Source organism: Ceratotherium simum, chromosome 33, assembly GCF_057802395.1.
Source record: "Ceratotherium simum simum isolate JZ-2026a chromosome 33, ASM5780239v1, whole genome shotgun sequence".
Taxonomy (NCBI): Eukaryota; Metazoa; Chordata; class Mammalia; order Perissodactyla; family Rhinocerotidae; genus Ceratotherium; species Ceratotherium simum.
This window is the reverse complement of record NC_141932.1, coordinates 18,651,660-18,671,248: the sequence shown is the minus strand read 5'-3', so window position 1 is coordinate 18,671,248 and position 19,589 is coordinate 18,651,660. Positions and strand designations below refer to the sequence as shown.

Here is a 19,589-nt window from a genome sequence, read left to right as displayed (position 1 = left end):
CTCTGGTTTCTTTTCCTCCTCATGCCAGATCTCTGGGTGTCCTTGCCTCCACTGCACGTAGGGAAACCCCATCTCTGAGGGAAAAGATGGTGTCTTTCATCAGACACAGGTGACCACTCCCTAAAAGTTTCTTCTCCTACAGGGTGAATTTAGCTGCTCCTGAATCCTCTCATGAAGTGTCACAATGTGATAAAGTGTGTGTCTGTGTGATGGGTGATATATGGAAGGGATGGAGAAATACTTAGGATCAGAGGCCATTAGGTCATATGCTCCTAGAGAAGGTTGGATTTGGAGGAATCCCTGGGAGATTGAGAAGCAGAGGTCATGCAATCAACAGTCCAAAGGCCAGGGTGGCCATATAGGGGAGTTCCAGTTGCTTTTCCTCAACATTTGATATTGTGAGTTCCTTTAATTTTAGCCATCTTAGTTAGGGCTCTTTCCCAACCTCTTTTGTGTAAAGTCTTTCCATTCCCCTAGGGGCCTAGACATTTGACACAAAAGCCAAGAGCAGGCACCCTTTTCTCTGCTAATACCATATATCGCTTCTCTGAAAGAATAAGGATTCTGGGGGTGAGCACTGTGTGCCTGATAACATCAACACTGAGGGAATACTGATCTATTTTTCTGAGGGGAGGCAACTGTTATCGGCTGAGTTGTGTCAGAATGTGACTGTATTTGGAGATAGGGTCTCTATAGAGGTGATTAAGTTAAAATGAAACATTTAGGATGGGCCCTAATACAATCTGACTGGTGCCCTTATCAGAAGAGGAGATTTGAACACACAGAGAGACACTGGAGTTCCTGTGCACAGAGGAAAAGCCATGTGAGGACACAGGGAGAAGGCAGCCGCCTACAAGCCTAAGAGATAGGCCTCGGGAGAAACCAAAGCTCTGATACCTTTTGATCCTGACTTCCAGCCTCCAGAATCGTGGGACAATAAATGTCTGTTGTTTAAGCCACCCAGTTTGTGGTGTTTTGTTATGGGAGCTCCAGCATGCCAACACAGAGACTGTGGGTGTTGAGATGACAGTGGGATAGATGACACTATGCACCAAGTTCCACTCCTGACCCCACCCCTGACACTATTACACAGCCCCTGAGTGACAAGACAGGCCTCAAACTCAGGTCTGCCTGGCTTGGTGAGGGGCACTGTATACACACTATTTTTAAACCTCATCACTTTCCTGCAAGGCAAGAATTACTACCATTTTCAAATGAGGACACTCAGGCTCAGAAAGGTGAAGTTATTTCCTGAAGGCTAGGAGATAATATATGTTGGTCCTCAGGCCACCTCTGAAGTCCAAAGATTGTAGACTTGAGAGCCAACCTGGGGGTCCTTTCTTCCTCAGCACCCAGGGAAGGCTCTTCTTTAATTTTAGAAGACCGCCCAGATAGGTAGTCCTGGTGGTTTCTAAAACAGAACTCTCGCAAGGAGCAAGCAATATGATTGGGGGATCCCTCATCCAGGGCTGTGCCTTCTCTCTCCACAGCTCTGGGCAGGAGAATCTCTAGATAGACCTCCCTTCCTTCCCCCACTCCATTTCATGGGACTCATACCAAGGACCCAGGCACCCTCACTCCCATTCTCAGGTCTCTCTCTGATCCCCAACACTCCCTTTTGTCTCACTTCAAACGCCTGGCCCCCAGATTTATAGTGTATTGGTAAAAACAGCATAGGCATTGGTAAAAGCTTACCTGCTGTACCATTCAAGGTTTCATCAGGAAAACAGAAACCCCTCTAGGTACTTCTAACAGGAAAGTCTTTAATGCAGGGAATTAGGTGCTTATAAAACAATTCAAAGGCTAGAGCAATGGGGGTTAGGGAGTTGCCACTGAAAGTCTGATTTCAAGGTCACACTGCCACAGCTCCCACCCAGAGGAAAGAAACACCTGCCTCTTCCCATAAAGTTTGTATCTGCCACCCATCAGCCAACCCCATAGGAGAAATAATGGCTTCCATCTCCCTTCTACCTTCCCAATCTCATACAAGTGTGTCTCAGGGGCAGAATGAAAATTACGTCTGAAAACTCATTTGCTAGGAGGTGAAAACAAAAAAAGGTAGTATTTAGCCTTTCAGTCCCACTGATATAGGGGTGCAATATAGATGCCAAGTTCCCATAGACAACGTATGGCATGTCTGGGTCTTAACCCCAGCTCTGCCACTTGCAGGTTGTGTGACTCTGGGCGAGTGATCCCACCTCGTGAAGCCTCAGTTTCCCAGGTGCTATCATAGAAATATATTTGTTCTTTGTCCCTTGTTCCTGGCATAGAGCTCCTAACACTCTTGGAATTTTCTGAGTGATAAGGGTGATAGGAGTGTCTTTTGTTCTAATGAGGTAACTCTTGGTGGGCCCTAGATAGCTTAGGTTGGGGGCTGGTCAGTATAAAGACCAAGTCTTGATTAGAAACTTCGGACTTTCAGCCCCACCTTCCAACCTCTAGGGAAGGAAGAGGGGCTGGAGATTGAATCAATCACCAATGGCCAGTGATTTAATCAGTCATACCTACGTAATGAAACCTCCATAGACTCCTAACTGATGGGGTTCAGAGAGCTTCCATGTTGGTGAACACATTGATGTGCTGGGAGGGTGTCACACCTGGGGAGGACATAGGAGCTCCGTGCCCCTACCCCTATACTGTGCCCTCTTCCATTTGGCTCTTCTTGAGTTGTTCCCTTTAATAAACCAGTCATATCTTCTTTTTCCAGTTCCTTTAGGTGCATTGTTAGATTGTTTATTTGAGATTTTTCTTGTTTGTTGAGATAGGCCTGTATCGCTATAAACTTCCCTCTTAGAACCGCTTTTGCTGTATCCCATAAATTCTGGCATGTCGTATTTTCATTTTCATTTGTCTCCAGGTATTTTTTGATTTCTTCTTTGATTTCTTCGTTAACCCAGTCGTTGTTCAGTAGCATTTTGTTTAATCTCCATGTATTTGTGGCTTTTCTGATTTTCTTCCTATAGTTGATGGCCAACAGACACATGAAAAGATGTTCAAAATCACTAACTATCAGGGAAATGCAAATCAAAACTACAATGAGATATCACCTCATGCCTGTCAGAATGGCTATAATTAACAAGACAGGAAACAACATGTGTTGGAGAGGATGTGGAGAGAAGGGAACTCTCATACACTGCTGGTGGGAGTGCAAACTGGTGCAGCCACTATGGAAAACAGTATGGAGATTCCTCAAAAAATCAACGATAGAACTACCATATGATCCAGCTATTCCACTGTTGGGTATTTATCCAAAGAACTTGAAAACACCAATTTGCAAAGGTACATGCACCCCTGTGTTCATTGCAGCCTTATTCACAATAGCCAAGACTTGGAAGCAACCTAAGTGCCCATCAAGGGACGAATGGATAAAGAAGCTGTGGTATATATACACAATGGAATACTACTCAGCCATAAGAAACGACGAAATCCAGCCATTTGTGACAACATGGATGGACATTGAGGGTATAATGCAAAGTGAAATAAGTCAGAGGGAGAAGGTCAAATACCGTATGATTTCCTTCATTAAGTAGTAGATAATAACAACAATAAACAAACACATAGGGACAGAGATTGGATTGGTGGTTACCAGAGGGGAAGGGGGGAGGGTGGAGGGTGAAAGGGATAATTCGGTACATGTGTGTGGTGATGGGTTGTAATTAGTATTTTGGTGGTGAACATGATGTAGTCCATGCAGAAATAGAAGTACAATGATGTACACCTGAAATTTTTGCAATGTTATAAACCAATGTTACTGCAATAAAAAAAATAAATAAATAAAAAAAAAAAAAAAATAAACCAGTCATAGTAGTTAAAGCCATGTCCTGAGTTCTGTTTGTTTTCAAGACAATTATAAAATCTGACTGGGGTCATGGGATCCCCAAAATTTGTAGTCGGCCAAGCAGAAATATGGGGGGCCTTGGCCCCCATTTGTGATTGGCATTTGAAGTGAGGCAGTCTTGTGGGACTGATCCTTTAACCTGTGGGGTCTGCACTGACTCTGGGTAGTTGTGTCAGAACTGAATTGAATTGTGGGACACCCAGTTGGAGAACTGGTTGCTGATGGGAGAAAAATACCCTTCCATCTGTTATGAAAAATGACCCTGTGGGTGTGATGCTAGAAGTGACTATGATCATGTATGTAATCTGCACAGAACGGGTGCTCAGGGAGTTTCAGAAAACTTTCTTTCCACTCTCCTCTTTCCCTAAGACCTCTCACACCTTGACAGGTATGCTTCACCCCTTTCCCTTCTCTCTGTTCTCACAGAGCTAGGCCTTAGGTGGCGTTTCTCATCCCAGGAGCAGTGGAGGGACCAGCCTGTAAATCTATGACCAGCCTGTAAATCTATACGTATCACCCAAGCACTTTCACGTTTAACTTAATTTACTTCCACAAGCGCACACAGCATGAATAGTGCATGGAGGACCTGATATGATTCACAAAAACAAATGGGTTTTCAGGGCCCTTGAGTCCTGGTAACTTTGTGCATCTCTGTATTTTCTTAGTCAGGAAGAACTACTGTGTTTGGGGTGTCCAGGAAACACTTTGATTGTCAATCCCTTGTTCATTTTTTCATCCCGGAAACATGCAATGGGCTCCTGTTATGTACCAGGCACGGTCCTGGCCCTGAGGGCACAGTAGTGAACCAGAGAGACAAAATGGACATTATTGCTGACATCTGACTATGACCTGACAGCTAATCTCTAAAAGGCATTTCAGGATGCCCTCAGATTCCTGATCCCAAGCCAAATTTCTGGTCTCAGTTTGCTTCCCTGGAGTTTTCTCCCATTTCAGGAGGGGCCACCTTGGAGTTTTCCCAGCTCCTCTCTCTCTCACACACACCACATCCAATCCCTCAGCAAATCCTCTGGACTGCATTTGCAGAACATATCCAGAAACTGGCTTCTTTGCATGCAGTTGGGCCACCGTCACCTCTCACCTGGATTACTGCAGTCGCCTCCCTCACTGGGCTCCCTGCTCTCAACCCAGCAGCCACAGGGATCCTGACAGAACACAGATCACTCACATCCCTCCTCTGCTCTGAACCTCAGTGGCTCCCCAGCTCACTCAGAGTAAAGCCACAGTCCTGGCCACAGGGGCTGGGAGGCCCTCACCATCCAGGCCCTCCCTCTCTGACTTCATCTCCTCCCATCTCTCCCTCTCTCTGCTCCAGCTGGGCCTCCTCCTTGCTGCTCAAACACGCCCACAGAGCCCCAGAGCTCATTCCTTCAGTCTCCTTGATGTCTTTGTTTAAATGTTGCCTTTTCAATGAGGATCCCTGATCACAATCTTTTAAAGAAAAAGGGAAAACAAACACCAAAAGCATGCCTTATTTCATTCTAACATACTGTACCACAGTATTATTATTGCTGCTCTTTGTTGTATTGTGTGACACCCCCACTAGCATGTCAGGTCTAGGAGGACTAGGAGTCTTCCACGTGGCTGCGTGGTCACCCTCAAACCAACATAGATGGAGGAAGGAGAAGGCATTCCTGCTTCTTAACCACTCAGGCTCAGAAGTGACACCAGTCATTTCTGCCTGCATTTCGCAGATGGGAATTAGTCACATGGTCCACCTAGAGGCAAGGGATGCTGGGAAATGTAGTCCCTGGCTGGGCAGTCTTCGCTTGTAACATCTTTACACCCTGAGGGGAGCATGGATCTTTGATGGGAAGTTATCTCTGCCACATTGTGTGACCTTGAGCAAGTTATTTAACTCCTCTGGGGATCAGTTTCTTTACCTAAAAAATTGGGCTATTAATAGGACCTCCCTCATAGTTATGGTCATGATTCAACGATTTGAAACATACCAAGTGCTGGGACTAGGGCTTGGAACAGAGTCAGGGCTCATCATATTAACGATTTTTTAAATTGATGTTTTAATAGTTTATAACATTGTGACGTTTTGGGTTGTACATTTTTGTTTGTCCATCACCGTATATATGTCTCCCTTCACCCCTTGTGCCCCACCCCCTACCCCCATTGCCCCTGGTAACCACAATACAGTTTTCTCTGTCCATGTGTTGGTTTATATTCCACATAAGAGTGAGATCATACAGTGTTTGTCTTTCTCTTTCTGGCTTATTTCGCTTAACATAATACCCTCCAGGCCCATCCATGTTGTTGCAAATGGGACGATTTTGTCCTTTTTTATGGCTGAGTAGTATTCCATTGTATATATATACCACATCTTCTTGATCCAATCATCAGTTGAGGGACATTTAGGTTGCTTCCACTTCTTGGCTATAGTGAATAATGCTGCAATGAACATAGGGGTGCATAAGCCTCTTTGGATTATTGATTTCAGATTCGTTTTATAGATTCTCAGTAATGGGATAGCTGGATCATAGGGTATTTCTATTTTTAATTCTTTGAGGAATCTCCATACCGTTTTCCATAGAGGCTGCACCAGTTTGCATTCCCACCAGCTGTGTATGAAGGTTCCTGTTTCTCCACATCCTCTCCAAAATTTTGTTGTTTTTTTGTCTTGGTGATTATAGCCATTCTAATGGGCGTGAGGTGATATATTAGTGTTGTTTTGATTTGCATTTCCCTGATGATTAGTGATGTTGAACATCTTTTCGTGTGCCTATTGGCCATCTGTATATCTTCTTTGAAGAAGTGTCTGTTCATTTCCTCTGCCTATTTTTTGATCAGGTTGTTTGTTTTTTGTTGTTCAGTTGTGTGATTTCTTTATATATTATGGAGATTAACCCCTTGTCGGATATATGTTTTGCAAATATTTTCTCCCAGCTGGTGGGTTGTCTGTTCATCTTGATTCTGGTTTCATTTGTCTTTTAGAAGCTCTTTACATATTAATGATTATTATCATTTCTTGAGAATCTACTTTGGGTCGTATACGTATCTCAGTCCTCACCACAACCCATGGGGTGCAGATAACCATCACACCTAGTTTACAGAAGAGGATGATGACATTCAGAGAGGGGACATGAATGACCCAAGGCTACACAGTCAGGGAGCAGCAGAATCAGCCTGGCAGCAGACAGAGTGTTACACCAAGGACTGTCAGACTTTTAGCTAAACAGCCCCACCCCCAGCCTCTGCATTTGCCACTTGAAATATGAGGGACTCCCAGGAAGGTTGCCTTAATCTCCTGACTTGTCCTGCATTGCTAGCCTTGCCAGCCTTTCCACTCTCATCTCCTATCACGCTCCCTCCTCCCAGCCACAGTCCAGCCAGCTGCTGTCTCTCTAATCCTCACACCTCAGGGCCTTTGCACCTGCTCTTCCCTCTGTCTGGAAAGCTCTTCCCACATGTCTTTCCATAGCTGGCTCTTTCTTTTCATTCTGCTCTCAACTCAGATATTGCCTCCTCAGGAAGGCCCTCCCTGATCCCAGCTCAGTCACTTATTTTCACATCCCTGGTTTTCCCTCTCTGCAGAGCACCCAGCACCATCTAATATTTTTTTGTGCTCATGCATTTGTTAGTGCCTGTCTCTCTCACTAGGCTATGAGCTCAACACAAGCAGTGGCCTCATTCTTTTTGGTGTCCCTGTCTCCCCAACAACTAGGAGAGTTCCTGGGATGCAGTGTAGCCTCAGTAAATATTTATTCACTAAAACAGGACATTTGATTGACTACCTATGACATTATGTACCTCTTTGCCCACCTTTCTTTCCCCTGTTCCTCCAGGGACACTGTTTGAGGCCACACACAACTCCAGAGGGCAGCTTTTGAGACGGCAACAGTGTGAATAGTTGGGGAAGGATGGTGTTTCTACAGGGCGCAACTACACAAATGTAATGATGGCTCTGTTCCCATCTTCCCCTCTCCATTCACTCATTCATTCATTCACTCAATAAATATTTATTGAGTATATACAGTATGCCACAGTAGTGGTGTGGACGCAGTGGGAGATGAGAGAAACATGTCTCCACCTAGGTGCCAAAGTTTAAACTTGCCAACACAAATAAAAATAGAACATATAAAGGTGTGAAAAATAGATATACAATGGGGAGGTACACTCATTGCTCTTTCTCCTCTATATTTTTTCATCTTCTCTTTTCTCTCTTTCCTCTCTCCTTACCAGACACCCACGTCTAGCCTCTGCAGTCACTGACAGATACCCCTCAATCTCTCCTGTCTGTCTCCTACCTGGTGTGCTAGAGCCGGTTGGCACAGGCTTACAAAAGCCAATTGTTAAATATTTAGGAATTGTGTGAGCTGGTTGTCAAGCTGTTGGTAGCTTAAAATCAGATGTGCTAGAAGTATTTACACCACAGAAATGGGCCAACAGTACAAGGCAGGGTTTGTTGGTGCTGTTTCCTGAAAAGCTGGTTTTCTAGCACACCACGGTCCCCACCTGTTTCTGGCAAAGAAACTTTGCTTTGTCAAAGAATATCCTAATTCCCCCATAGATATTCAGTCTCCAGCCCATCCTCTTGCCATACCTTAGCTCCCTCCTGGGTGGCAGAAAGTGGAGGCTTTAGGGCCCCTGTTGTGCTGGGAGGGGAGAGAATAAAAGAGGAAGAAAAGCATGAAGGAAGGTTGTGAAAAAGGGAATAAAAAGGAAAATAATGTAGGAAGGAAAGAGAAAGAAAAGAGAAGTAGGAATCCGTGGGGGCAGAGGTTAGGATAGAGAGAACATGGGACTGGCCAATACCCACCGCACAATGTCCTCACAGGCGGTTGGGCCATTTCCCCACCTGGGGCCTGAAGGTGTCCAGGTTGCCATGAGAGATGAGGAAACCACCTTCTCAAATTACCCTGAAACAGAGTGGGGCTGGAGACCCACATAGCTGGGTTCAGGTGGAAAGAGCTGGACAAGTGGGGCCTGTGGGCCAGCGTGCCTCAGAGTCTAACTTTTGAGGGAGTTGGAGGCCTGGACTCCGGGGTCTGAGGGAGGAGGGGTTTGGGGTCTTGGACTCTTGGATATGAGGGAGGACAGAGGATTCAGATTCCTAGGCCTTTAAGCCTTGAGACTCAGAGAGTGAGCCCAGGCCTCCTCTAGCAAGGCCCTCCCCTCCCCACCCCAATCCTGGGCTGCCTTGAACGGGGCGAGACATAAAAGATCTCAGTGTCCTGGGAGAAAGAGCAGGAATGAGAGAGTTCCAGCTGTCCTCATCACGAGCCCTGCCCTCCTGCTGATCCTCCAGGGCATCACCCTTGTGCTGCCCCATGAGTGAGGACCCCAACCTGGGGTACACTTCCCAGGAGGATGTGCTAAGATGGACTTGCTCTTCTCATCGCAGGAGTGCAGGCACTGACCTGCCAGTCGGGGAGAGGTCAGGCTGTGAAGAATGTATTGGAAATGCCACTCCAGTGGACGGTGACTAACCAGCAAGCCTGTGAGGACAGCTGGGGTTGCCAAGACACAATGATGCTCATTGAGAATGGTGAGAAGGGCCCGGTATCCCCAAGCCCGACTCCCACCCTCTCCTGTGCAGAGACATCCCTCCCCCTGCCCAGTCCTACTTGCATTCTGTCTGGGAACTCAGAAGACCCCTGCCCTCCTACAGGGAGCTGTCCCCTCCCCAGCAGGGGCACAGTCCGGTATCCAGTCACCTCCTCTCCAGTCTCTTACCCCAGACCACAATGCAGACTCTCCCTCGAGGACCTGGAGTCCTGATCCCACCTTGGCCTCCCTGCCTCTCTTGGTTCAGGACTCCAAGTGTATCTGGTGCTCAGCAAGGGCTGCACCCCGGAGGCATATCAGGAGGCCTGTGTCACCCAGCACAGGGCAGGCTCGGGTCCCTCCATTGTCTCCTACACCCACGTGTGTCACAGCAGGGACTTTTGCAACGATGTCCCCAACACAGTCCCTCTCTGGGACTGGCTCCCTCCAACAGGTACGTGAGGGAGGAGGGAGAGAAGGAGGAGGGGAAAGGGGTGTGCAGAGGAGGGAGCAACAGGGCTGAGGGGATTGAGGTGAGCACAGAGGGACTGTCCCTAATTCCCCCCACCCTAGACCTGCAGGAGAGGATCCCAAGGAGGGCATGTATGGGGGAGACAGGGAAGGTTGATTTCTGGGGCGAGCAAAAGTGGGGGCAGAGAGAAGCCACCTGATCTGAAGGCAGAGCCCTCTCTTCCTCCCTCCCATTCTCTCTCACCTCCCAGTCCCAGGGTCCCTGCGGTGTCCAGTCTGTTTGTCCACAGAAGGCTGTCTGTCTGCAACAGAGCTGCCCTGCCCTGCTGGGAGCACGCATTGCTAAAATGGGGTCCTCCAGATCAGGGGAGGTGAGCTGGGACAGCAGGGTCCCTGTGGAGCACTGCATGGGGAGGTCTGAGGATCAAGATCTGGGTCTCTGTGGAGGGAGGGTAGCTGAGGCCTGGGACAGGAGGTGGGTGGGCCTGGCTTCCCAGAGTTGCGCCTCCCCATGAAGGTTGGATTCTCCCAGGGGCAGCGTCTCCATCTTTTGCTCTCTCATCCTTTCCACAGAGGACATCTACAACCTGAGAGTCCAGGGGTGCATGTCCCAAGCAGGCTGCAGCGTGCTTAATAACACTCAAAAAATCGGGGCTCTGACAGTGAGCAACAACTGCGATCCTAAAGGTGAGTCCCCCGTGTGGAAGACGAGACTGTGCCCTGCACCACAGCCTTGAGGCGCAGTGCCCCTTGTAAAAGATGGACCTCCAAACACAACCCACCAAAACAAGCACCCACAAGTCATTCAGAAGTTTATTACTCACTCAGGGTGTGCAAAGGGAGAGATTCTCCTGGAAGGTGCTTCGGTGGGGGTGCCAGTAAGAGGTGTGCAGCCACAGGGGAAAAAGAGGGCCCATGGTCCAGGGGACAGATATACAGGGCCGGATCCCATGCAAGGTGTTTTAATTGATGCCAGGCCAGGCTGAATAGCTCAGGGCAGCCTGTCCAGACAGGAGGGGAAGCGGGGAGCAAAGAAGAAGTTCAGAGGGGCAGAGAGGGCGGCTGCTTTGCATTCCACTTTCCCCACTGGGTGTGGAAGTGAGGGCAGGAGCGCCTGCTGGTTTTCACGCTGGGAGGGACTCAGTGCTTCCAATTCCATAGCTCCACACCCATGATCTTGGGTCACCCTGGGTCTCCCACTTCCCCTCGACCACCCCACCCCTCTCTCACCCACCCCCACCCATGGTCCTGGAGCACCCAGCAGCCCTGCTGCCTAGGAAAGAAGACCAGACAGAACACTGAGGGTGCTCCAGGTGTGACAGGGCAAGCAGCAGCCAAACGGGGACAGTGGGAGCATCCCCACTTCCCCATGGAAACCACACACTGGGCAGACTGAGAGCTGCCTGGAGTGTCTCGATGAGAAGGGCCACTGCAGGCGGGGAGATGGGAAGGGAACTTGGAGGCTGAGGGAAGGGCCGTCCCTGTCTGAGCCTCAGTTTCCTCGTCTCTCTACAGCACCCTGACCCCTAAAGCTTCAAGAGAGAGTTGAGTGAGTTCAGCACACGTTCCTCTTTGTGCGTGGATCCCTCTGGCTGGACCAGGAGCCTGAGGACAGGGCCCGATGTCACTGACACCGAGGTTTCCAGCCTTGGGCAGCACAAGGGCAGGCTCGGGTGGGGTGCCTGGGATTTGTTTGCTGAAGTGAGTTCATGCAGGATTCCAAGGTCTCCCATGGAGATCCCAGAGGACTCAGACCCCGCCCCTGCCCTAAGGGCCTCCAGGACCAGGAGGGGAGACATCACAGAGCAGCAGGAACAGGGCTGTGGGGGAGGGGTCTGGGGGCTCCGAGGAGGGAAGATATTGATGTCCTGGGGGGTGGGTGTCAAGGAGGGCACACTGAGGAGGTGACTGTGAGCCGTGTCTTCAGGATGAGTTGTGGTTTATTTGTAGAAGAGGAAAAGGACACGAGCAGGCAGAGGGAACAGCGTGTGCAAAGGCCTGGAGGTGGGTGAGCCTGCTGTTGTCAAGAAGGCTTCCTCGGCTCTGCCTGAGACTGCTGATCAGGAGGTTGGGGTACAGCCGGGACTGAGGGTGATTACAGGTTTTCCAGGTAGACGAGGGGGGTGTGGGCGATGAAGGGAGAGCCACTCCAAGCAGAAGGAACAGCTGGGGCAAGGCCACGGAGGCAGCAAACGACCTGGTGTGTCTGGGGAATGGATATTGGTGGGGACGGGAGAGGTGGGGGGGGGGGCGGTGATGCCCCCGCAAAGCCAGACTGAGGGCTTGGCCTTTCTCCTGAGGGCAGGGGAGCCCTGGCCGGGGGTTGAGCAGGGAGAGTCAGAGTCTCAGTCTCTCCTTCTAATTAAGGCTGGTTTAATTGTCTGGCCCTCCTCTCTGGGACCAGGCAACATTCGTAATCCAGAAGGCGTTTCAGAAACACATCAGATGCAACACATGCCACACACACACACACACGCACACACTCACACAACATATACACACCATGCCACATACACACCACACATCCATACCACACACACGTCTCCTTACAGCTCACGTGTCCCACACACACCCCAACCCTATACACCACACTCATTCCACAGACCACACACCCCACACGCCATATATCACACACAAACAACACAGAGTCACACAGAACACACACCATGACACACTCGCACAACCAACACATACCGTATACGTCACACACACACTGTGTCACTGCACACACACACCATGCATCACATACCATGCACACACACACTACACACACGGTACAAATATGCCATACACGTGTACACACTCAATACAACCCCATATCCCTCCACACACATACTACACCCACACACACATAGCATACACATACACTACATGAACCACTCATGTACCACATAAAATACAGGTTTTATGCTACAAATGAATATTCCTAACATATATCCATATTCTGTTAGCTTTCTACATTGGAGCCAGATCTTGAAGGGTGTGTTAGGCTTCCTTGGTCAAGTTCAGTTCATCAGTGTAGCAAGTATTTCACGAGCATCAGCAATGCCAGGCATCAGAAGCTGGGAACCACAAGAGGTCAGGGAATAAGGGGAGGAGAGAAGGGGTGGAGAGAACAGCTCCTGCAAAGGCATGGGGGCAGGACAGCACTGAGGGCAAGAGCACGGACTACCCACGATGGGCCATGGCAGGAGCCCAGGCTGAGGAAGAACCAAAGGGCTGGAGCATGAACCGCCTTGACTGCCCCCTAAGGAATTGGGTGGTGGTCCCAGTGAGAGTGGTGGGTCGACAGAGTCAGGAGAGCACAACAGTTAACATCTTAATGTCCGAATCAGAGAGATGTGGACTCCTGTCTGGGCTCTGCCGCTGAACCAGCTTTTGAGGATCACCACATTGCTGAGCTTCTTTAGTCCAATTCAGGAAGGAGGTGATGATTCCAGACAGTCGGGAGCAGGGGAGCATATGCAAAGGCCCTGGGGGGTGTGGCCGGGGCATATGCCTGCTGAGTGTTCAGAGGAGCCTGGAGGCCAATGTGGCTACAGCAGTGTGATCAAGGGAGAGCAGAGTAGGACCTGTAGACAGAGGGGGAGGAGGAGGCCAGATCACGTAGCCTTGGGGCCAATTTAAGGACTTAGAATTTTATTCTGAGTGGGATGGGGACCTATTGGAGTCTTCTGAGCAGAGGAGTGACATGAATCGACTTACCTTTATGGGGATCCTTTGGCTGCTAGGTGGAGAATAGAGTGAGGGGGAGGTGGGAGTGGGGGAGGGGACCCCCAGGGAGACTCAGGAGGAAGCAGGTGAGACCCAAGGGCGTCCTGGAAGCAGTAGAGCTGGTGAGACGTGGTCAGGTTCTGGAGGGATTTTGCAGCTTAAGCCAACAGGATTTCCTGATGGGCGCAACACGGGGTGTAAGAGAAAGGGGATTGTCAAGAATGACTTGAGCAACTGCTGAAAGGAATTGCCATTGACCAAGGTGGGGAGAACAGGGGCCAGGCTGGGAGGAGGCAGCAAGAGCCACCATTTTGTCATCTGTGAAGCAGGACATGAGTGAGTGGTCCTCCTTCGTGGGGGCTGCTGTGAAGGTTACCCATGTCTGTGGATGCTGCGTGGTCAGCCCAGGAGTTTCTGCCTCAGGGGACACGTCACTGCTGATCATGTGATGGCCTTAAGAGAAGGTCTGGGCTTACGGTTTTCACACTGACTCCTGAGGACCACAGGGGCCCAGGAAGCCAAGGACGCTCACCGATCCCTGTCTTCCCCATCACCTAAGGTTATCTAGACACAGTAAACCCCTTGGGAGGCATCAGTGGGCTAATCCAAGGAAAGCAAGCATCACAGCCAGGCTCATAGTAAATAATCAGTGCATGCCAGGTATTTGAGTCTTTTTGTTTAGAACATGTGGTTTCTCAGTGAAAAGAAATATATGATGTCATGCTACCCTGCTCATTATCCAGATGAGGACCTTGAGGCCCAGAGAGGGAAGCAGAGATTGGCTCAGGCTGAGGAAGAGCCCTCCATCTCTCTCCCTCCCAAAGGGAGGAGCAGCCTTCCTCTGGGGTGTTCAGAGAGGTCCTTGCAGGTATTTGAGCAAAAATATGGTAAAGAAAGGAGGTGGGGCTGACTTCCCAGGTCCCTTCTAAATCTGAGATTGAGGGACTCTGTGGCCAGGTCACCTGGAGTGTGACTCAAGGATATGATCACCTTCCCAATCTTGGGACCTGGAAGGACAGACATGGCTGGTTCCCTGGCTTACCCAGACCCTGGTAATTCCTTCTCCCCAGCTCCTCTGACCTGTCAACGGGGGGTCATGTTTAGTATATGGCGAAACTTGGCTCAGACACCCATCGAATGGACCGGGAGTGGTTACCGGACATGTGATGTTGGGGAGATCTGTCAGGAGACGCTTCTGCTCATAGACGTAGGTGCGTGGGCTGTGCTAGAGGGTAAGGCCCCTGCCCTGGGTCCTGGGCCTCCCCGCTCTGGATTCTGTCCATCACTTTCCTGCCTGGTTTCCCTCACACCTGGAGTTCTAAACCCAACTCTTCTTCTTTCTGTGCCTTGGTTTCCTCTTCTGAAAAGTGGGGGCAGTAACAGTATCTACCTTGCTGGGTGGTCGTGAGGAAATATTCAATAACCCATGCAAAGGACTGAGAACAGAGTTGTCACAGAGTGATCCAATGGGTTCATTTGAGGTTTATTGAGCATCTGCTGTGTGCCAGGCACCCTAGGTCCCATTGCATCTGCCTTCGTGCAGCTTTATGAGCCAGGGATGCAACAGAAAAAAACCAACAAGAAAGAGCAAGATAAAGGTGAAGAGTCAAGAGCTATGGATAGAAGTCTTGCAGGAAAAGGGGAGAGGGAGAGTGAGGGGAAGGTTGCAACATGATAAAGCATGCTCAAAAGGCTCTGCTGAGAAGGTGACGTTGGCACAAGAACTGAGGGGTGGCAGCGCTTGGGGAGGACCCCACCTCTGGTCCCAGTCTTTGCCTACATTCAAGGTGACCTGTGCTCTTGTTAGTACTCAGGGAACCTGCGCTCGCCCTCTGCCTGCTGAGCATAAGGGAACCACTGCCTCCTGCCTCCCTTGGAGTCTCCCCTCCCTCAGCCCAGCTCTCACTCTGTCACCCCTCAGGACCCAGATCACTCATAGTGGGGAGCAAAGGCTGCAGTGAGTACAGGACACAGGATTCCGGAAATGTCACCACCTACTCGCAGCCCCCGGGGATGCTCATCGCCTCCTATGCCTGGTTCTCTGATGGGTGTAACAGAGCTGACAGCAGCAGTGTCCTGTTGGATGCCCTGCCTCGTCCAGGTGTGGATCCCAGCAGGCTTGGTGGGACCAGGGACACGGACAGATGGGGCCCCAGAGACATGAGCCTCTGGGGCTCAAGGAGGGTGGCTGCAGCAAGGAGCAGAGCTGTACCCCCAACCTTCTCTCTGCTCCCCAGCTCCCCCCGTTCCAGGAGACCTGCAGTGGCCTGTCTGTGTGAATTTGTTTGGATCCTGCTCACAAAACTCTGAAATTGCGACCTGCCTTTAGGGCACCACTCATTGTTACCATGTTCCATTGATCTCAGTGGAGGTGAGTGCTGAAGGTCGCAAGGGTGAAGGGGTTAAGGGCCTGGATTCACTGGTTCTGAGGTTGGAGGGCGCTTGAGGCCATGACTCATGGGTTTGAGAGTGGAGGGGGCTGTGGATCCATATGTCTAGGTCTAGGGGAAGAGGGGACTAAGAGGGTGATCTCGTGGACCAAGGAGGGAGAGGGCACGTCTGGGATTCCTGGGTCTTAGGAATGTAGTGTGCTGTGCTTTGAGTCCTCTCTGACTCAGTCTTCACTCTCTAGATGCGGTGTCCTCCCCAGTGAACCTTCAGGGCTGCATGGCCAAACATTCCAAATATTTGTTGAATTGTGACCACAGTATTGGGGTCTTCTCCGTGATGGAAAACCTTGAGTATAAGAATAAGAATGTGCCTCTTCCAGACGGAGCTGCCCCTATCTCCTACGTGGCTTTGGTGGTGGGGCTGGGGCTATCCCTAGCCTTTTGGTGTGGAATACCCTCCTGGCTGACCCCATTACCCCTTGATTCTTAACCTCTGCTGACCCCTAAAGCCAACCCTCCCTCTGACCTCATACCAAAGACTGAATTATATTCCCATCGTGTCCATGAATTATAATCCACACACACCCACACACACTTGGTGACCTGATGAGAAGGTATGGAAGGTCCTGGAGCAGCTGAACTTGCCCTATGGGAGAGTAGACATTCAAGCAGTGGCCACATGTGTCTGATAATAAAGACATTGTGCTTTCTCCCAGTGCTGGGCTTTCTCAATGTGAAGGGTGTCTGGGTGGGACACCCAGAAACTTAGCACAGGGGAGGAGAGGAATCTGTGAGAGATGCCCCATCTCAGGCCCGTCCTTCACTGGTCTGGAGCACGTCTCCATTCCAGCCTGGGTGGCACCAGAGCCTTCAGGGTCCTGCAGACAGAGGTATCCGGGCATCACCATAACCTGAGATATGAAGGTGCACTCCCACCAATGAGGCTTCTACTTAGCATTTGAGGACCCAGCACAAACAGAGGGCTCGTCCCACATGAATAACTTGACATGAGGGTTTCTGTGAAGTAGAGAAACAAGAGGGTTTGCACAGTCTCCTGAGGCTGATATCATTGGGTCTGTTATATTCCGGGCCTGAAAGGCTGAGTGGAAGTCATTACCGTTCTATAATCTGGAGAGGGTGGATTGGAGAGGTTTGCAGAGGGCTGCCTGACAGGAGCTTAGATCTCAAATCTGTCCAGTTCCCCAGTGACACTATAGGGACGGAGCTGGAAAATTAATACCCCAACCTCACTCCATGGCCCCCCTCTGGTCTCCTGTTCAGGATCCCCAGTGCCTGAACCCAGATGGAAACCAGGAGATCCCACTGACATTGTTCTCATAGCTCTGCCACCCACAGTGCAGAGCATGAGGGAGAAGGGGAGAGAGTGAATCTGGAGAAGTAAACAGAAAGTGTCCAGCACAGTCCACCCTTTCCTCCTCAGCATCCACTTTTTTCCCTTGTCCAGATGAAAATCCGAGTCCTCAAAATTGAAGACACACAATTCCCGTCTGTTACTTAATCATAGGGACATGGTGTGCTAATGATAATAAGTCAGACTCCCACAGCATTAGACGACCAGTTCTTCATACACCACAGTGAGAGGAGGATGGAGGAGAAAATCCCACAAAACAAAGCAGCGAAGTTCCTGGGTGTGTAGCTGGTGGTCATCAGAGCTGCATTCTTCCACCACCCGTTCCACAGTCCCTTACCACCTGCCAACACCTAGTTAAATGATTGTTGTTGACACAAATCTTCATTCTGATGGGAAGAGAGTGTTCCATGGTCTTGTCTTTATGGAGTTTCTGCAGTTTTCCACTGAGCAAGGACTCTGATCAATAAAATATGAAAATGTATCCTCGACATATCGCCTGGCTTCCAAACAGAGTCCTCCTTGACCCAGCAGCCCAACCTCCCTCTGGTCATCGGGTCCCCTCTGGCAATCAGCACAGTGACCCTCTTCTCTGCCTGTTGTTTCAGCAGCATGAGGAGCACAAGAAGGCTAGGGGGCAGTCATTGGTCCCAACTGATTAGAACTATGATGGGATTCCTCCCCCACAACAACATAGAGACAAAAACAAAAGTCCTTTGAGTGGGCTGTGAGATGTACTAGTGGGAGGGGACACTCCCTTATTCCTCCCTTGTTTCATGGACCCCTGCATTCTGTCTATGGGAGAAGTGACATGATAGACTGGCCACTGGTTTAAGACATACAGCATTTCCTCTTGGATGGGAGGGTGCTGTCTCTCATCTGGTGCCCTTAGAAGCCATCATGGGCCATTCCACACACTGAAAGGCCAACTGTCTCTGTGTCATGGGGCCCCTGGGAAGATCAGTGAGCTCCACGGGTGTGAGTTCATTGTCTCACTTCCTTTGCCTTAAAATGTATCCCCTCATTGGAAACAATACTTCATAGGAGACCATACCAATAGAAAACACATTTTCTAAGTTCCTGAATGGCAGTGTTGACAGAAGCATTGAGTACAAGGAGGGCAAATCAAAGACCACAGTCTGTGTCTATCCGTGTGAGGATAAAACTCAGTCCCCTCCATGATGGACCATGTCCTGTGTAGTCCTACCGTAGAATGATGCTATAATAGGCTAGCGTTGGCCTCTACCTCCGTTGGCTTGGGCACTGAGTACAGTCAACAGCCAGGTCAGCCTTGGGGAGAGTGAGCCCATTTATTGTAACCATGTGGAGCCTCCACCCCTGCCCACATGGCCACTTTGCACACGGCCCAGTGAGCAAGCACTGACGGGGAAAGAAGCTGCCTGACGCTGTCCACTATATACCAAGAGCCTCCTCCTCCGTGCCTGTGCCTGGTGGTCATTCGTGTGGGACGTGAACATCTTCACACTCTGTGCCCATCCCCAGAGGACCATCCACATATCCTCCCTGTCTTAATTTTATGCACTTATTCTTTCCAAGTCCTTGACCAGTTGGCTCACCATGGATTCATGCAGAAGTGGACCTAAAGACATCCCTTTCTCCCGCAAGGTGGACCCCTGAAGTTTTGCCACCTGAAGAATTTCCCTACATCACTCTTCCATGAACAGAGTGCTATCCCAGCAGCCATCCAGTTCTGCCTGGTGCCAGCCCACCATGCAGATCCATCCCTAAACCTGGTCTGTACTTTCCCTCCTCTGTAAACAGATCTCAGGAAATCCCCAGGAGTCCATAGTGAGGGTGGAAGGAAGAGCAGTTGGAGCAGATGCCATGGGCGTCTAGGCCACCTACTGGGGCTTTTACCTGTGCCCTCCATTCCTGCTTGATCTGATGCCATGCACACCTTTTTCCGTGGATGACAGTTGCTGCTGTGCATTCCCACCATCATGGTTTGGCAGCTGAGACTGCACTCAGTATGTGATGTGCAGTTCAGGTCACAATGCTCTTGGCAATCATGGCTAGGTGTCTTTGTCAGTTTTGCTTCTGTAATAAAATGCCACGGCTTATCAAAAACAGAAACTTATTACTCACTGTGTTGTAGGCTACAAGTCCGAGATAAGGGGGTTTGCATGATCAGCTTCTGGTAAGCACCCTCCTCTGGGCTGCAGACAATAGACTTCTCATTGTATTTTCACATGGATGAAAGAGAGCTGACTAGCTCTGGCTTCTTCACATAATGGTGCTATGATGGTTAATTTTATGTTCAACTTGACTGGGG

The 19,589-nt window shown here is 49.8% G+C and overlaps 1 protein-coding gene across 1 annotated transcript in view; it reads left to right on the top strand.

The window, feature by feature from the left end:
- The window catches only part of LOC147912869 (CD177 antigen-like), a 48,035-nt gene that overhangs the window by 10,553 nt on the left and 17,893 nt on the right, over positions 1 to 19,589 (top strand). Inside the window, 7 exon segments of the mRNA XM_087421931.1 lie at positions 9,186 to 9,353; positions 9,621 to 9,806; positions 10,075 to 10,194; positions 10,397 to 10,510; positions 14,608 to 14,748; positions 15,459 to 15,638; positions 15,775 to 15,908. Coding sequence (XP_087278057.1) covers positions 9,186 to 9,353; positions 9,621 to 9,806; positions 10,075 to 10,194; positions 10,397 to 10,510; positions 14,608 to 14,748; positions 15,459 to 15,638; positions 15,775 to 15,908 — 1,043 coding nt within the window.